General features: G+C 48.2%; 2 protein-coding genes across 2 annotated transcripts in view; one reads left to right on the top strand and one right to left on the bottom strand.

The window, feature by feature from the left end:
- Positions 1-13,740, bottom strand: part of LOC124242983 (nodal modulator 1) — a 49,419-nt gene extending 35,679 nt beyond the window's left edge. The window contains exons 1-7 of the mRNA XM_046668487.1: positions 13,502-13,740; positions 9,400-9,489; positions 7,804-7,849; positions 5,117-5,217; positions 4,301-4,407; positions 2,352-2,424; positions 414-566 (exon numbers count right to left, since the gene is read on the bottom strand). Of these exons, the coding sequence (XP_046524443.1) occupies positions 414-566; positions 2,352-2,424; positions 4,301-4,407; positions 5,117-5,217; positions 7,804-7,849; positions 9,400-9,489; positions 13,502-13,654 (723 nt within the window). The 5' untranslated portion in view covers positions 13,655-13,740. The remainder of the gene's footprint in view (positions 1-413; positions 567-2,351; positions 2,425-4,300; positions 4,408-5,116; positions 5,218-7,803; positions 7,850-9,399; positions 9,490-13,501) is intronic.
- Positions 13,741-15,285: 1,545 nt separating this feature from the next.
- Positions 15,286-15,621, top strand: part of ABCC6 (ATP binding cassette subfamily C member 6) — a 60,691-nt gene continuing 60,355 nt past the window's right edge. Inside the window, exon 1 of the mRNA XM_046668485.1 lies at positions 15,286-15,400. The gene's annotated coding sequence lies outside the window, so the exon portion shown is untranslated. The remainder of the gene's footprint in view (positions 15,401-15,621) is intronic.

The following is a 15,621-nucleotide window of genomic DNA, read 5'->3' as shown; positions in this document are numbered from 1 at the left end:
TAGACAAAAGGAGCAAAAATCTATACATTCAAGTTGAAAAGCTAAAAATGTCAGTCTTCTTGGAAAAAAGTGACATGACTGTCCTTCCCTACAATGGGTCACCATTCTCCAGGTAAGAAAACGGAGGCTCAGGAAGGACTGGCCAAGGTCACCCAGCCAGTGGGAGGCAGAGCTGGGATCTGTGTGACCCTGGGTCTGATGGATTTCAAAGCCTGTGCCCTTTCCACTGAACTCCACTGCCTCCCAGTGTAGACACTCAACTTCTTGTGACTCATCCGAGAAGCACAACGTTCTTAAGCGCTGAGACTATCAATCAACCTTGACCTGCACCTTAACTGGAATGTTCTCAGTCTGTAATCCCCCATCCCCCACCCCCGCCCGCAATCTCTGGTTCTCGCCTTTTCTTTGCTTACCTCTTTGGCTACTGAAGAAGAAAAGAGAAGGAACTTCACACCTTTCATGGGCTCCCCGTCACTGCGGACGGAGCCCGACACGTTGTAGCCGGCCACCACGAGGGGACTGGCGGCATTGGCATTGGAGTTGGTCACACGCACTGTGGTGCTCGCCTGCAGCAGAAGGAGATTTTAACTTCCAAAACAATGAACACGAACACAGTGTTTACCGACCCGGGGACGCGCTGAAGCGAAAATATTAACTGGGCAAAAATAACATACAAAATTGCATACATAGTATGACCACAATTTTTTAATGCACAATATGAAGTGAAAGGAAATGTGGTAAAATGTAGAAAACAATGATTTCATCTAGATGGGGACGTGTCACTTCTTTTACACTTTTCTGCCTTCCAAGTTTTCTATTTCCACTCCTTTTACGCTCTTCTGTATGTCGCAATTTTTTTAATGAGCAAGCTTTACTTTCTTTCCGTGTTTAATGGTTTATACACATAGATCTTTAAGCTTTTTGTTAGAGCACGCTTTACAGAGAGAAAAGTGCACGTGTTCTGAGTGTCCGGCACAGTGATTCTCACCAGCTGAACACACCATGTAGCCAGCACCCCAGAAGGCCCCCTCACGCTCATTTCCAGTCGCTATCCCCCAAAGGGCAATCATTATCCTGACTTTTAACAGCGTGTTTTACTTTAAAATACAATTTTATATTACTAAACTCAAACTCCTTTATGCATACAACCAACAGTGTAAAATGTATTCTATTTATAATGTGTAAGCTAGTGAGTCTTAAGTAAAACATTTTTAAATGTTGCCCTAGGAGAGAAAATTCCTGAAAACTAAAAGCCATAAACAGTATACAGACACATTTAAGTGAAAAACCATCAATTATAAATGCATAAAACCTAGAGAGTCAAAGTCAAATCCAGATTCTGATGCTTCTTTAGCAAGAATGAGACAGACCCTCAAAATAGAAAAGTCATCAAAATGCCCTTTAAGTCTTATTTCAATTTGTTTTTTCATGGTTATTACAGAACCTCACCTAGTGTGTTTCTTCCTTTTTTGATCTTTCATTATAAACTATTTCAGTCAAACAAAAAGATACAAAGAAACTCTAAAGAACACCTATACACGCTCTAACCAGCTAAAAAAGAAAAGAGTAGAAATACAACTCAAGACCCTGTGTACCCCAGGAGCCCCGTCCTCCTGGTACGGACATCAGCATCCTAATGAATATGCTGTTTTCATTCCTATGCGTGTCTTTATAATGTTTCTACATTCGAATGCATCCACAAGAGGGATATCAGGAGTGTTTTTACTCGTTATAGAAATGGTATCATATTTCTTTATCCTTCAGTAACTTGCCTTTTTCTTTCAACTTTATGTTTTTAAATATAGTCATACTGATCTATATAGCAATATGATATATATATATATATCATATTGACATGTATTCACTCATTACTGCTGATGTACAGAATTCTATTGGGTGATAAAACCACAATCCATTCTCCTCTGAATGGACGTTTAGGTTGTCTAAGATATTCTGCTATCACAAACAAAGGTACAATAAACACTCTTATACATTCTCCTTGCTTCTAGAATGTTAAGTATATTTAAAGGTTTCTGTTTCAGAATGGAAAAGGAACAAGAGCTCAATCAGGCCCTTCTGGTGTTGATCTGGCTTAAAATAACTAGTTTAAAAAGACCTATTTCACAGCAAGAAGACAATATTTCACCTAAAACTGAAACCAGCAGCGACGTCTGCGACAGGGGGGGAGTTTCACCTTATAAAGACCGCCCAGCTAGTCAGGAGCACCACTGTTTTTTCATCGACTTTGAGAAAAGCCATAAATTAATTTCATACCTTGAATTAAAATCCCCTCCATCTGTCCCCAAACCAGCACACTGCCGGCACTGGCACTGAGACGCCGACATGCTCACCTCTTTCAAGGCCCAGGTGGGATGAGTTGCAAGGATTTCGTAATCTCCAGGAAGAACTTTAAAGAATGCAAACCTAAGAGATACAAAATACCACTTAGCTTTCTCCCAACAACCTGAGTATTTCTAATTTTATGACTAATATTGGAAGCACAAGAAAATAATGTCTGAATTATCACGAATGTGCCACTGGCTAGTTCACTGAGCATAAACAAAATTTAACCCTTCATTGTCCAAATCCACATCGGACAGCACTTACTGAGCACTTTACTGTGTGCGAGAACAGGTGTTCCGTGTGCTGATGGAAAGGAGTTTATGCTTCCCCGAACCCCAAAGATTTCCAGCCTAGAAACTAGCAGGGATAGTCAGAGAACGTTCAAGTGAGTTCTGACAGGGAGAAAGGCACGGACAGGCAGGGAGAAGCTCAGGGAAATATCAAAGGAACAGAAGCGCAAAGGGAGGAGTTGTGTGCAGAGAACGGAGAACAGATCGGACAGGCTGAGATGGGCGCTAACACAAGGTGACACAGCGTGAATGACAAGCAGCTTTGAATCTTACGCAAAAGAGTTTAAATCTGTTCTCAGAAAGAAATACAAGCCGCTCTGGGTTCTTGTGCAGAGCAACTGTGACAAAACCAGTAGCTGATGAAGATGACCCAGTAGCTACAGCCAGAGCAAGACCAGACTGGGAGGAGCCGAGGCTGGAAAGGCTACCGCCAGCATTCTGACACACCAACCCGCTAACTCTGCAAAGCCCCGCACCGAGGCAGGGCTCATTCTAGTGAAAGGAACTACCAGAAGCAGTCCGTTTCTTCTTCCGGGCTGGTATTTTACTACACCAAGTACTGCCCGTAACAACCGGAGAGGGCCTGGAAAGCAGTCCGCTACAACGAAACTGAAGTGACTATTGGGTTTTTGTCTCGCTAAGGTTCAGCCTCCGCTTCGTGTTTGCAGCGTCCCAGTTCTGCAAGGTCCCCCCCGTCGTCTAAGTTAGTGCAGACGAACGAGAGTCAGAAAGACCAAGGCACCCTGCCCGACGAGGTCGACAGCAAACTACCAGCCTAGAGCAAACGAAACTCCACGTGCCCTCTACAGAGCACGGTTCGAGAGGCATCCATCGAACAGGAGTAAACGTTATTTCAAAACTGGAAAATCATTTCCATGGTCATCATTTGAAAGCTAGCTGGCCTACTGACAGACTCATTACAAACTTCTGTCTTCAGTTCGGTCCGTTCTGTACACTGAAGGAGTTAGTAATGAACTGAATGCCTTCACAATTATCAGGGGGACTATCCTGGGAGCAGCGTGGCATATCTGTTACCATTTACAACTCAGTGATATAAACACAGTAAATAAAGGCTTTAAAGCTGACTCCACAGGGTTAATTAAGCAGTCAGCAGTCCTAACAACAAAACAGTTTTGATGTAATAGTGATAAAATGATTTTTGAAAATCATAACTGAGCTGACCTACATTGAGCTGACAGTTTTGAAGTATATATTCCATGCCAGGCAGTTTGAAATAACACTATTATAACTTAATCCTCCCAAGAACCTTAAGAGGTAGGTTCCACGATTATCATCATTTATAAATAAGGAAACTGAGGCCCAGAGGCGTTAAGTCACTTGCTGGCAAATGGGGGAACCAGGATTCAAACCCAGGCTGTCGGGCTCCAGAGCCAGTCTCAAGCGTTGAATGAAGGCCCATTATGTGCGGGGCCCTGAGTAGGCGCTTTACGGGCGTTACCCTATATGTAACCATCCCATCAACGCTAGATGCAACGGGCCAAGTGCCTTCCATCTACAGAGGAGGAACTTGACGCCCCGAGGGCCAATAACTTGCCCAAAGTTAGGAGGCCGAATCAGGATCCGAACGCAGGTCTCCCCAAAACCAAAGCTCCCGCCCCCATCGCAACCCCACTCCACTTGCACGGCAGCGACACTGAGTGACTCACTTGCCGCCAGGCTGCGTAACCGTGGACTGGATCTTTGCGTCGGTGCCCGTGCTTCTCAGAGACACCTGCACTCCTGCGGGCCCCAGGGGCTGCCCCTTGCTGAGAACCTGCCGTGGGGAAGGAGGTCAGGACGCACCCAGCAGCAAAGCACTGCTCCCAACAGCACTTTGATCCTGCCACGCGCCCCCCGTGGGGCCCACACCCTTCTCTGGGTCAAGATGCCTTTGAAATGACGACAGACATCATGGATACTCTTTCCGGGGAGGACTGAGGGGCTGAGAGAGGAAACAGCAACAGTAAAAGAATACTTTATGTCATCGGATCTAAGGCACCATCAGTTAAAGATGCACAATTATTTCACAAAGTATTGAGAAGGAATCAACACCCATGATCCCCATCCAACAAGAAGCCCACACACGGCTGGGGCCCAAGGTCCCTGCTCTCAGTGTAAAGGGAGAGGAGAAAGAAACCTGCCGTACAGAAGAGGACGGCAAGGAGACGTGCACATCTCAACGCTGGAGGGAGGGAAAGTAACTCCCCCAGGGACCTGGCCCTGTAAAAGGCACCCCCTGGCATTTAAACGCCAACAGCCTCCACTTCTGCCAGGGACTGACCAGCAACCTCGATCTGAGCCCTAAAACCCCCAATCCGTTTCACATGCAATTTCAGTGAGCTCCCAAACTCTCCAGAAGCTTCTCTGGGGGTGCCCCGTAGGATCAAGGCCCCCAGGTTTAAAGTCATGCTTTCCTCGAGGGAAGAGAAGACAGCACACACTGCAGAGCAGACGTTAGAAAGAGCCAAGTGCCAAAGCCACACCTTTCCATTCACAGAGAAGCCCGTGAACACGAAGTTGACGTCCCCGCCCTTGGTGCAGATGTCACTGACGCCGTCCACGTGCAGCTCCACGGTCGTTGGCTCTGAGGAACAAAGCGGGGAAGGACCAGGGCACAAGACACAAGGGCAGGTTTAGTTCTGGGATAAGATGAAACTGTCTAGGTAAAGCACATTTGATTGGTCAGCTTTTTTAAATTTTTTTTTTAATTTATTTTCCTCCCCATAGCCCCAGTGCATGGTTGCATATTTCTACTTGTAAGTCCTTCTGGTTCTTCTATGTGAGCCGCCACCACAGCATGGCTACTGACAGACGGATGGTGTGGTTCCATGACCGGGACCTGAACCCAGGCCACCAAAGTGGTGAGAGCACCAAACTTCAACCACTAGGCCATCAGGGCTGGCTCTGTTTCATTTATTTTTGAGCACTTAACTCACACGGTTCAAAATCCAAAGAAACAAAAGGCAGGTGGGGAAAAGTCTCCCTCGCAGCCCTACCCCCTGGACGCCGGCTTCCCACCCCAGAGGGAACCAGCGTTTGGAGCATAATAGACTTTCCTAACGGTCTTTTGGCCACTCTGTTCCTCAGAGTCCCAGGGAAAATTCAGTGAGCACCAAACAGTTGTGTTTACTGAACGCTTACCACACACCTTTCAGTGAGCTGAGCGCACTGCAACCTCACGACTATCTTAAGAGCTAGGGAGTAATATCTGCAACTGACTGAGGGGTAAACTGAGGCACAGGAAGGTTAAAGGAGCTGCCAAAGTCACAGAGCTCGTGAGTGACAGAGAACCCCAAGAGTTGGCTCCACTTCTGCCCCCTGACCCAGCACACAGGTTCAGCCACACTGAACCAGGGCCACAAACTCCAGCACCGAGGGGAACTGGTGGCTAACAGGCAAGCGGGGACCATGGCAGACCAAGAAAGGGGAGGCCGCTCTGCAGCTTCTGCCGCCTGCTGTCACGGGCCCAGTGCTGCCAGAGCTCCCAGCTTCTCAAGAAAACCGGAAATCTGGATTTTACATGCCATCTCCTAATCTTGCAATATTAACAACTAAGCCAATTTTTTTTTTAACTGAAAAGTCCATTGTAACAGGGGTTAAAGTTGAGGTTTTAAAAGGTTAGGGAGAATGTGGAGTGATCAGTAGAGGAAAAAAATGGGAAATAAGAGAATTTCAGGTAAAACGAAGAATTGCACAAAGAGACACGGGGCAGACGCCAATAAAAAATGGACAAAAGACTTGAACAGGCACCTCACAAAAGAGAATATCCAAATGGCCAATAAACATATAAAAAAGTGCTCAGTCTCATGGATCATCAGGGACGGGCAAGCCGAAACCACGATGTGACACCACCCCATCCCCAGCAGAACGGCTAAAATGAAAAGACGGACCACACCAAGGGCCAGTGAGGTTGCGGGGCCCCCGGAATGCGGACACGCCCCAGGAGAGCAGAAGTTGCTACGTCAACTCTGGGTGTTTGGCCGAATCTATGGGAGCTGAACATGTAAAAATTCTCTTGCTCAGCAACTGCACCCCTGGTACCTACTCAACAGAAAGGCAAAGGCATGTGAAACAAGAGAGATGGACAAGAAGGTTCGCAGGAGCACTGTGCTTAGTGGGCGAAACTGGGGAGCCATCCAAACGGCCATCGACGGTAGAAGGATGAATCACTTTATGTTCACACATCAGGATTCTGTACAGCAACTGAACGAATGAACTGGAGCTACATGTAAGGCCGGATGAATCTCAAGAACCACGCTGAGAGGAAGAAACCAGACACAAAAATGCACCTTGCACAACTCCAATTATATAAAGTGCAAATCAGACTGAACTAATCTGTGATTCTCGGTCAGGGCGGTGGTGACCTGTGGGGGGGTGGTGGGCAGGGGTGGACCTGTTAACAAGCGCCTGGGATGGAGCACTCCGGGGTGCTGGTGAAGCGCTCTCTCGTTATCTGTCTGGCAGTTACAAGGTGCGTTCACCTCGTGAAAATTCATCAGGTGACACCTCACGATGAGCACGCTTTTCTGAAAGTATGTTATAATTCAGTAAAAAAGCTCATCAAAAGAAAAAGCACTGGGGGCCAGCTCCATGGCCCAGTGGTTAAGTTTGCGTGCTCAGCTTCAGTGGCCTGGGGTTCGCAGGTTGAGATCTTGGATGTGGACCTACACACTGCTCATCAAACCACACTGTGGTGGTCCCACATACAAAATAGAGGAAGACTGGCATGGATGTTAGCTCAGTGACAATCTTCCTCAAGCAAAAAGAAGAAGATTGTCAACTTATGTTAGCTCAGGGCCAATCTTCCTCACCAAAAAAAAAAAGAAAAGAAAAACCCGACTGAGGAGGCTAAGAAAGAAGCCGTCCTGGGACAGGAACAAAGTCCCCATTCCTGACCTCTGTATACCGTTCACTGCCAAAACTGCAGAAGCAGAGTTCCCTGGGAGAAGTATAAGAAAAATGCCTATTTTAAGGAAGATGACAGAAAACCTTAAGCAGGTCTAAGGTAAGTTCAATCTACTCTAAAGTAACAAGGGGGGATAAAAACCCTCTTCCACACTAGAAATGAGTCCTTAAGACTTGAACCATCTATGCACTCTGTCAATTCACATTAACACTCAGCAGACAATCTAATCCTTCACAGAGCATGTCTGGGGATCAGTTAACTTACCGAAACTCCACCCTAAGGGAGGCTCGATCTTCAAAATGAAATCTCCCTACAAGGGGGAAAAAAAACATAAAGGACTGAGAACTGATGACCCGGCAACTGGTTTAAGTTGGTTCTGTGCTGTCGCTTAACCTAGAATTTCTACACCCGAAATCAAATTCTAGGCATAAACGTTGTACTTGTAAGTGGTAGTGAGCTCTCTGATTCCCCTCACCGGCGGGAGGCTGAAGCTGAATGCCAGAAGCTTCCATTCAACCCGTCAAAGCGTTCTAAACACACTCTACTCAGCCACTCACTGTCTTCTGACAGCAAACGTCCTACTAATGGAGGTTCCTATTAACCCCTCGTTTCCCTCAGGCTGCTGGGGCCAGCACGCATCTTCAGGAACTGAAGTCGTTTCTTAAAGCCAGATTTGACTCGCAAAACCTGGTTTCTTGCGAAAAACAATCTCAAGGTTAAAAAAGAAAAAAAAGCAAAACAGATTTCAAGACCCAGCTAGTCCACCTCTGGAAATGAATCCTACGTATGGTGCACAGAGACGTAGCTGAGAACATCTGCGGCTGTGCTGTCAGTAATAATAACTTTAACAATCAGCAGAAGTCTCCACGTCTAGCGATAGAGAAGCGGTGCAACAAATTCGCTTTGGTTTGACGCTGACATGCTATGCAGCCATGAAAAAGGAGGCAGCAGGTCTATACACGCTGATGTTGAACGTGTGCCAAGATATTAACACGGGGAAAAAAATCAAATTGCGGAATAATTCCTATTGTTCGATTCCATTTGTTTTTAAAAAAATCAAAACTATGTATATTCACTCTTTTGGCAACTTCCTGTGAATCTTTATTTCCAAATAAAAAGCTGAAATGCGGGGAGGATGGACCGTGGAGGTGGGTGTGCATGGATGACCATCTGTGCATGCGTGTTTGTCTGTGTCTGCGTAGACAGATATGCGTGTACCCACGGATTATCTCTATAACCATAAGCACAGAGAAAGTAGTCTGTTAGGATACACAGCAAAACTTTTATCAGAAATTGTCACTACAGAGGAAGGGGAATTTGGGGAATAAAAGATAAAATTTACTTCACATACTTCTAAAGATTTTGATTTTTTTTTTCCCCACAAAGCTCATGGATTCACAAATGACTTGCATAATTTTTTTTAACAATATTTTAAGCTGCTTGCAAGCAAAGAGTTCTATTAAATCAGAGTTTCTCCTCCTTGGCCCTGCTGGCATCTGATGTGTCCTGTACAGCACCACAGGACACCCAGCTTCATTCCTGGCCTCTTCCTACCAGATAACTGTGGCACCATCCCGCCCCCCCGTCCCAGCTGTAGCAACCACAGACGTGTCCAGACACTGCCAATGTCCCTGAGACATCGAGAACTGCTGGATGCAATCAAACCAGCTCACAAGCCGTCTCCCTCAGAATGTGCCCAGAACTGCAGTATTCCACCTACAATTTACAAGACAGATGAGGACCTGCTCACGTGGCAAAGGCCGTTCTCCTGTGAGCACAGTCCCGTGGGCCACGCGAACAACCTCCCATCATAAAAGATAAACGCACTCTCTGCTCCTACCTTATCATCTCTGCTCTTACCTTATCATACAAGGGGATCATAAAGTACCCATTGTTGGGGGCACAGTCTGTCTGGTATTTCAAAGTCCCGTGCTTGGTGTACAACTTTATCTAGAAAGGAAGGAGAGAAAAGAGAGGTCAGAATATCACCTTTGAGAACTCGCTGTGCGCGTTCCCCTGACTGCGCCGTCAATGTGCACGCTGACGATCCACCACACGCTGCAGTCAACACTGGGCATCAGGAACAGAGAGAAATATGACCAACATAATGTCCCCAAAATAATGTGACTCGGTATTTTTCAGGTTAGAAACTATCTAAAGTCCACCTCCAAAATTGTATTTTTCAATGCTTTTCAGTTTCTATTAGCAGCTGTCTCTATATTGTTTCTGGGTCTAAGACAAATTTTTAAATTTTGCTATTTTAAAGTGCTTGCTAAAATGCGATTCCTGAGCCCCACTTCTGTTTCTAAACTGGAAGGTGTGGAGTGAGGGCCAGGGATCTGCACTATTAACCCCAAAAGATTCCCAATGTTTGGAGAAACATTCATCTTGAAACTTCTCATCTTCTCTTTTATTTCATTCTTGGGACAAAAACATATGAGCAGACAGTAAATATAAGTCCTCTCCTCAAGGACTCTCTGGCACTCCTGTATCCTGAGCACTCCCCCCAGACACCAACTGTGAGCCCATCAAGATGCTCCAGCAACGTCTGGCTCTTGCATGTCCTGCGTGACCTCGGGCAAGTCATCTCACCTCCTGAAATTGTTTCTTCATGAGTAAAACGAGAGCCACTCTCCTTCATGGTGGCTGCGCTGATTCACATCTGTGTACACACAGCACCTGGCAGAGTATGGACTCAAAAAAAAGAGTAGTTTGGGGCTGGCCCCACAGCCTGCCGGTCAAGTTCTCCACTCTCCACTTTGGCAGCCTGAGTTCAGTTCCGGGGTGTAGTCCTACATCACTCGTTGGTGGCCGTGCTGTGGCAGCATCCCACATACAAAATAGAGGAAGATGGGCACAGATGTTAGCTCAGGGCCAGTCTTCCTCAGCAAAAAAAAAAATACAGAAATAAATATTTTTTAAAAATTAAATAAAGTGGAGTCAGCCTAGTGGTGTAGTGGTTGGGTTCACGTGCCCCGCTTCAGCAGCCTGGGTACACGGGTTTGGATCCCGAGCACAGACCTACACATCGCTCCTTAGGCCATGTTGTGGTGTGTCCCACATACAGGGTGGGGAAAGACAGGCACACACGTCAGCTCAGGGACAATCTTCCTCAAGCAAAAAGAGGAAGATTGGCAACAGATGTTAGCTCAGGGCCAATCTTCCTCACTAAAAACAAAACAATAAATAGTTTGTGTTACTATCGGACATTTCTCTGAAGAAAAACGCAATCTGATGTCATCAGCAGGGCAGAGACGGGATTCAAGGAAATCTTCCTAAACCTATGTGTGTGGCTCAACCACTCTGAGCCTGTTTCTACCTCTGTAAAAGAAAGCAGGCCGATCTGATGATGTCACAGAGCCTCACCCGTGAAAGGCTAATGATCCCGGCCCATGATACTGAAATCACAGAGTCACATCCTCCCAGCTGAGAAGACCTATAAAGCAGCAAACTCACAAAAGCGCACCCTTAGCAAAGGAACAGGATGGACTAACACGTGGACCACAAGCTCCCGCGAGCGGTGATCACGGCTTACGCCCCACAGCGCCTGGGACAGCATCCCGTTGACTGCAGGTACTCCATAAATACTCCAACTTGTTTACAGGCATAAGGAAATTCAGATGCAGGGAAACCGCCTGTCCCCAACAGGTATGCATCTAAAGGGAGACAGACAGATTGCTACTCAGCCCAAGCCAAGTTTCGCAGCCCAAAGACCAGCTGGTTTTCCAGAGAAGTCAGGAATGCAGTTTTTAATGTGAAATCCATGACTTTTAACGTATTAGCAACTAATATAATCTTTCTTCTGTAGGGACTTTGCTCTGTTCACTGTCCCCCTATATCCCCACCAGGGACAAGGTTTCAGCACACGCAGGGGCTCACTCAATAGTTATGGGCTGAACGAATATGATGGAAAAACACCCACAAGGGAAGAAGGCTGGAGAAGAGTGAAGGTAGCTTTACCAGCACGCAGAGAACACAATTAAGAATGGATTGTGAAATATCTCGGTTATTTACATTTCTTTCAGAGTACAGATAAGGACAGAGGATGGCAACACAAATTACATATATAAAATGTCTGATTTCCTAATCAGAAATTATAAAGGAGTGAGTGTCTCAGACCAGTTGGACAGGCAGCCCTCGGGCCCAAGGGACACACTTCACACTGGGTCACAAAACCCAGCCCTCTGCTCTCAAAGTCACCAGCAGTGTTTGGGGTGGGAGAGCCCCTAACTGCCTTCACTTCCTTCCTGGAGCCCCAGGAAACTACAAGTTGCAAAAAGCTTTTCAGGGCAGCCTCTGAAAGGCCCTGTGCCCACACGCTGGGGGGCCATGCAGGAGGTGGCACGGGCACCCGGCAGACCCTAGGAGCCCTGCCACTGCCAGTGGGTGCATTCATTAAACACCTGACTTCTTTTTACGTTTGCCTGTTTCCGAAGATGGGCCCTGAGCTAACATCTGTTGCCAATCTTCCTCTTTTTCCTTCCCCCCACAAAGCCCCAGTGCATGGTTGTACATCCTAGTTGTAAGTCCTTCTAGTTCTTCTCTGTGGGACGCCGCCACAGCATGGCTTGATGAGCAGTGTGTAGGTCCACACCCAGGATCCAAACCAGCGAACCCTGGGCCACTAAAGTGAACATGACTGAACCACTGGGCCACGGGGCCAGCCCCAATACCCGACTTCTTAAGACCAAAGAATGGTGGAGAAGCCCCAGACAGCGGGGTCTTGAAGGTGATGATCATATTCTTTAGGAAACATGGTGCTGGGTTCCGAGCTCCTTTCCCAACACTATCTCATGGGAACAAAAACTGGGACCTGGAGCAAGGCCAGGTCAGAGAGCTAGCGGGGTGTGGAATCTAATTCCTCCCCCCACCCCCAACCCTCAGCAAGCGCTTTGTAGGATATGCGGGGTCAGCCCTTCACCGCAGCCCTCCAGCTGCCAGCGCCTGCGCAGGTCCCACGTGCCTTCAGACAGACAGCCCTTGGGGTCTCCGTCCCCCGTCCCTTCCTGTGGCACCTCCCAGCCTCTCCTACTTTCTCTCAAGTCCCCTTCTGCTCCATCTTCGGTACCCTCCAAAGACAGACGCCCAGCCCTCCCTCAGGTCCCTTCCCACCCTTCTCCCCCTCCCTCCATCTCCCTTCGTCTTCACAAAAGCTTTCTGGGTCATAATCCCGCTGGGCTGCTGTGTAACTGAAGAGGGTTTTACAACTTAACAACAAGACTTCTGCACAAATCTCCAGTGTAATTCCAGTAACTACCCAGGAAAGCAATCAGGGCAGCTGAAGACGCTCCAGTTTCAGAGGAAAAGGAGCCTCATGGGGGAAAGAGGGGAGATCAAAAATACCGATTCCCAGCCCCAGGGATGCCAACAGAGATCTACTGGGTCAGCATCTTTAAAAGCATCCCAGGGGGTGGGAGGGGCAGCGGATTAGAACTTTCGGTGGCTCTGAGTTGTGGGGTTTAGGGGATAAGACTTGAGGTCTCTTAAGTTCTGGAATATGGGTTTCGCGAAATCTGAGTTTCAGGGGGTCTGGGTTTGGGGGGATCTGGGGTCTGGGTCCTGCTGAGACTGGGTTTTAAGAGATCTGCAGACGGTCAGGGTTCCGTACTATCTTGGGTCTGGATGGGGATGGATCTGGAGACGGGGGATCCCTAGTTTCGAGGATAAAAGTCATGAGCCGCCATCATCGTCACCAAAAGTGTCCCTCACACCCCTGGCCCGCACCTCCAGGCCCCCGGCCTCATGCCGCAGCCGACCCCGCCATAAGAGCCTCCACCCCAGCGCGAGCGAGGAGGGGATGGCGGGGGGCCGGCGGGAAGCGGATCCTTTAAAGAGGAAAGGCCCCCTAGCATATGGGGTTGGCGGGCGGCAACCGCCTGGGGCCGGAGGCGAGGCCACGGCGGCCCGGAGAGGTCGAGCGACCGGCCCGGGGTCGCACAGCGAGCTGCGGCCGGGCGCTCACCTCGATGAGCGAGTAGTTGATCTCCACGTCCGACTTGACGAAACCCCCGCAGCCCACCACGATGTCCTCGGAGCCGCGCGCCGGCCGCACGCCGCTCAGCAGCAGCAGCAGCACCACGGCGGCCCCCAGCGCCACGGGCCGCGGCCCCCACATGGCCCGGCCTCCGCCGCCCGAGCCTCCGCAGGCCCCGGTCCCGCCTCGCGCGCCGCGCGCCGCGCCGCTTCCTCCTCGGCCGCGCTGACAGCCAGGCCCCGCCCCTCCCGCCACCGCGGCGCATGCGCCCCCGGCCCAGGCCATGCCCCCCGGGAGAAAAGAACTACGGCGCATGCTCAACAATCAAACGCGCTCATTTGTGCCCTCTGGAGGCCGGGAGGACTCCGCGCACCCTCTGGCAGGTGCATTTGCAAGGGGCGCCGACAGGTGCAAACGCGCAGTTGAATTCTACTTTGGAATTCAGGAGCCTTGAAACTAGAAAGCACGAAGGATCCACCAACTTTCCCGAATCTTTTGACCCTTATATTTCACAGGTGATGTATAATCTCAAAAACCCCTTTAGGAATTTGCGTAAGAGGGTGCATTTTCCCATGATAAATGATCGATTTTTTTTTAGGCAAAATATAGGTCATTTAGGCTCAGCATAATGTTTAAAAAGGTATTTAAAATTTCTTTTAATCCCAGCTCTAAAGATATTTGTATAGGTACAAATTTTGAGGGTTTTCTCCCCATAAGCGAGAGATACAAGCAGTTCAATGTACTTTGCATTAGCTCTGTGAGATGAAGCCGAATTTGTCTGAAAATAAGTTCAAATACAGCATCAATATGCTGTATTTTGTCGCGGGATTGAGAGTATACTGTGACACAGGCTGATCTGAACTGCAAGTCACCACATCAAAATAGACAAAAATTGCTTTTCTGACCTGATATTTGGAACTTTTCCATTTCGCTCCTAAAAAAAAAAAATCAAGTGCTTTATTTTGATAGTTTTTATATTTTGTTTTCAATGACAAGGGAAGAGAAAATTTCCCACTGGAATTTGCCATGGTGGCTAAGACTTAAGCAATAGACAACTGTGACTCATAATGATTTTAAACTATACAGTGGTCAAAACCTTCACAGCGGCTGCGATGGCGTGATACTTCCACTGAGGATGTCGCTCGTGAGCACATCTGATGTCAGTTTCTCCTCTGCGTTCTCACCTGAAATACAATGAGACTCTCAACTGTTCGATTATAAAGATGAACTATTTATAGAATTATTTTATTCACTGAGGTTCCTTACTTGTGACTACAGTGAAACAGATGCCCTTTACCCTCCCTTATGTGAATCCCCGGTTTGTCTTAGCAAATCACCAGGGGGCTGGAAGCCACCAATTAGGAGATGCTGGCCTATGGAAGCTTCTCACATTACAGGAGGGGAAACTGAGGCCCAGAGAGGAAAAAGGACTTGTCTAGGGCTCTGCTCACAGCCTCGTGCTACTCAGAGAGCTGGAGAGTAGGCTTTGCGGTGCCAGAGTTCTGTTCTTGGCTCACTCCGACTGATTTTCTCTATGCTCTTCCTGACTTCCGGACCATCCCCCCTCCCATTTCCACCATTCCCCTTAAATTTATCTTCAGATATACAAAGAAATTAAGCACTAGGACTGTGGCAAAGCCAATTGGAGGGAGGGGTCACAGGGAGAGGGCGCTCAAGCTGCCCCATAATTTCCATCAGCCTCCACCGAAACCGCCTCAGATAAACAGACGTGATTGAAATGTAAACAGCAGATCTGCCACTCTCAGCTTCAAGACAAACCTTTGGGTTCTTTGTGTCCCTGCTCTTCCAGAAGACCCGGGCAGGAGGACAGCTGAAGGCATACTGCCTGGGCCCCAGACCAAGTTGGGGAAACTCAGAAAGACAGGGGTAAATAAGGGTCTGGGGAACCCAGCTGTGGAGATCCCACAGGAGGCAGGACTAAAAGATGAGGACCAGGCCCGGAGAAACAATAGGGCAGCGGGGGGGGGGGGGGGGGGGGGGGGGGGGGGGGGTTATCTTCTCCACACCGGCGGGGTGTTGGGAGGTGTTGGTGGAAAAAGGTGGGTTTTGTTGATAGCTTAAAAAGATTATGGGCCGCTCGAAGAGGA

Source organism: Equus quagga, chromosome 7, assembly GCF_021613505.1.
Source record: "Equus quagga isolate Etosha38 chromosome 7, UCLA_HA_Equagga_1.0, whole genome shotgun sequence".
Classification (NCBI taxonomy): Eukaryota; Metazoa; Chordata; class Mammalia; order Perissodactyla; family Equidae; genus Equus; species Equus quagga.
The sequence above is the reverse complement of the archived record's forward strand: the minus strand, read 5'-3'. Positions and strand labels throughout refer to the sequence as shown.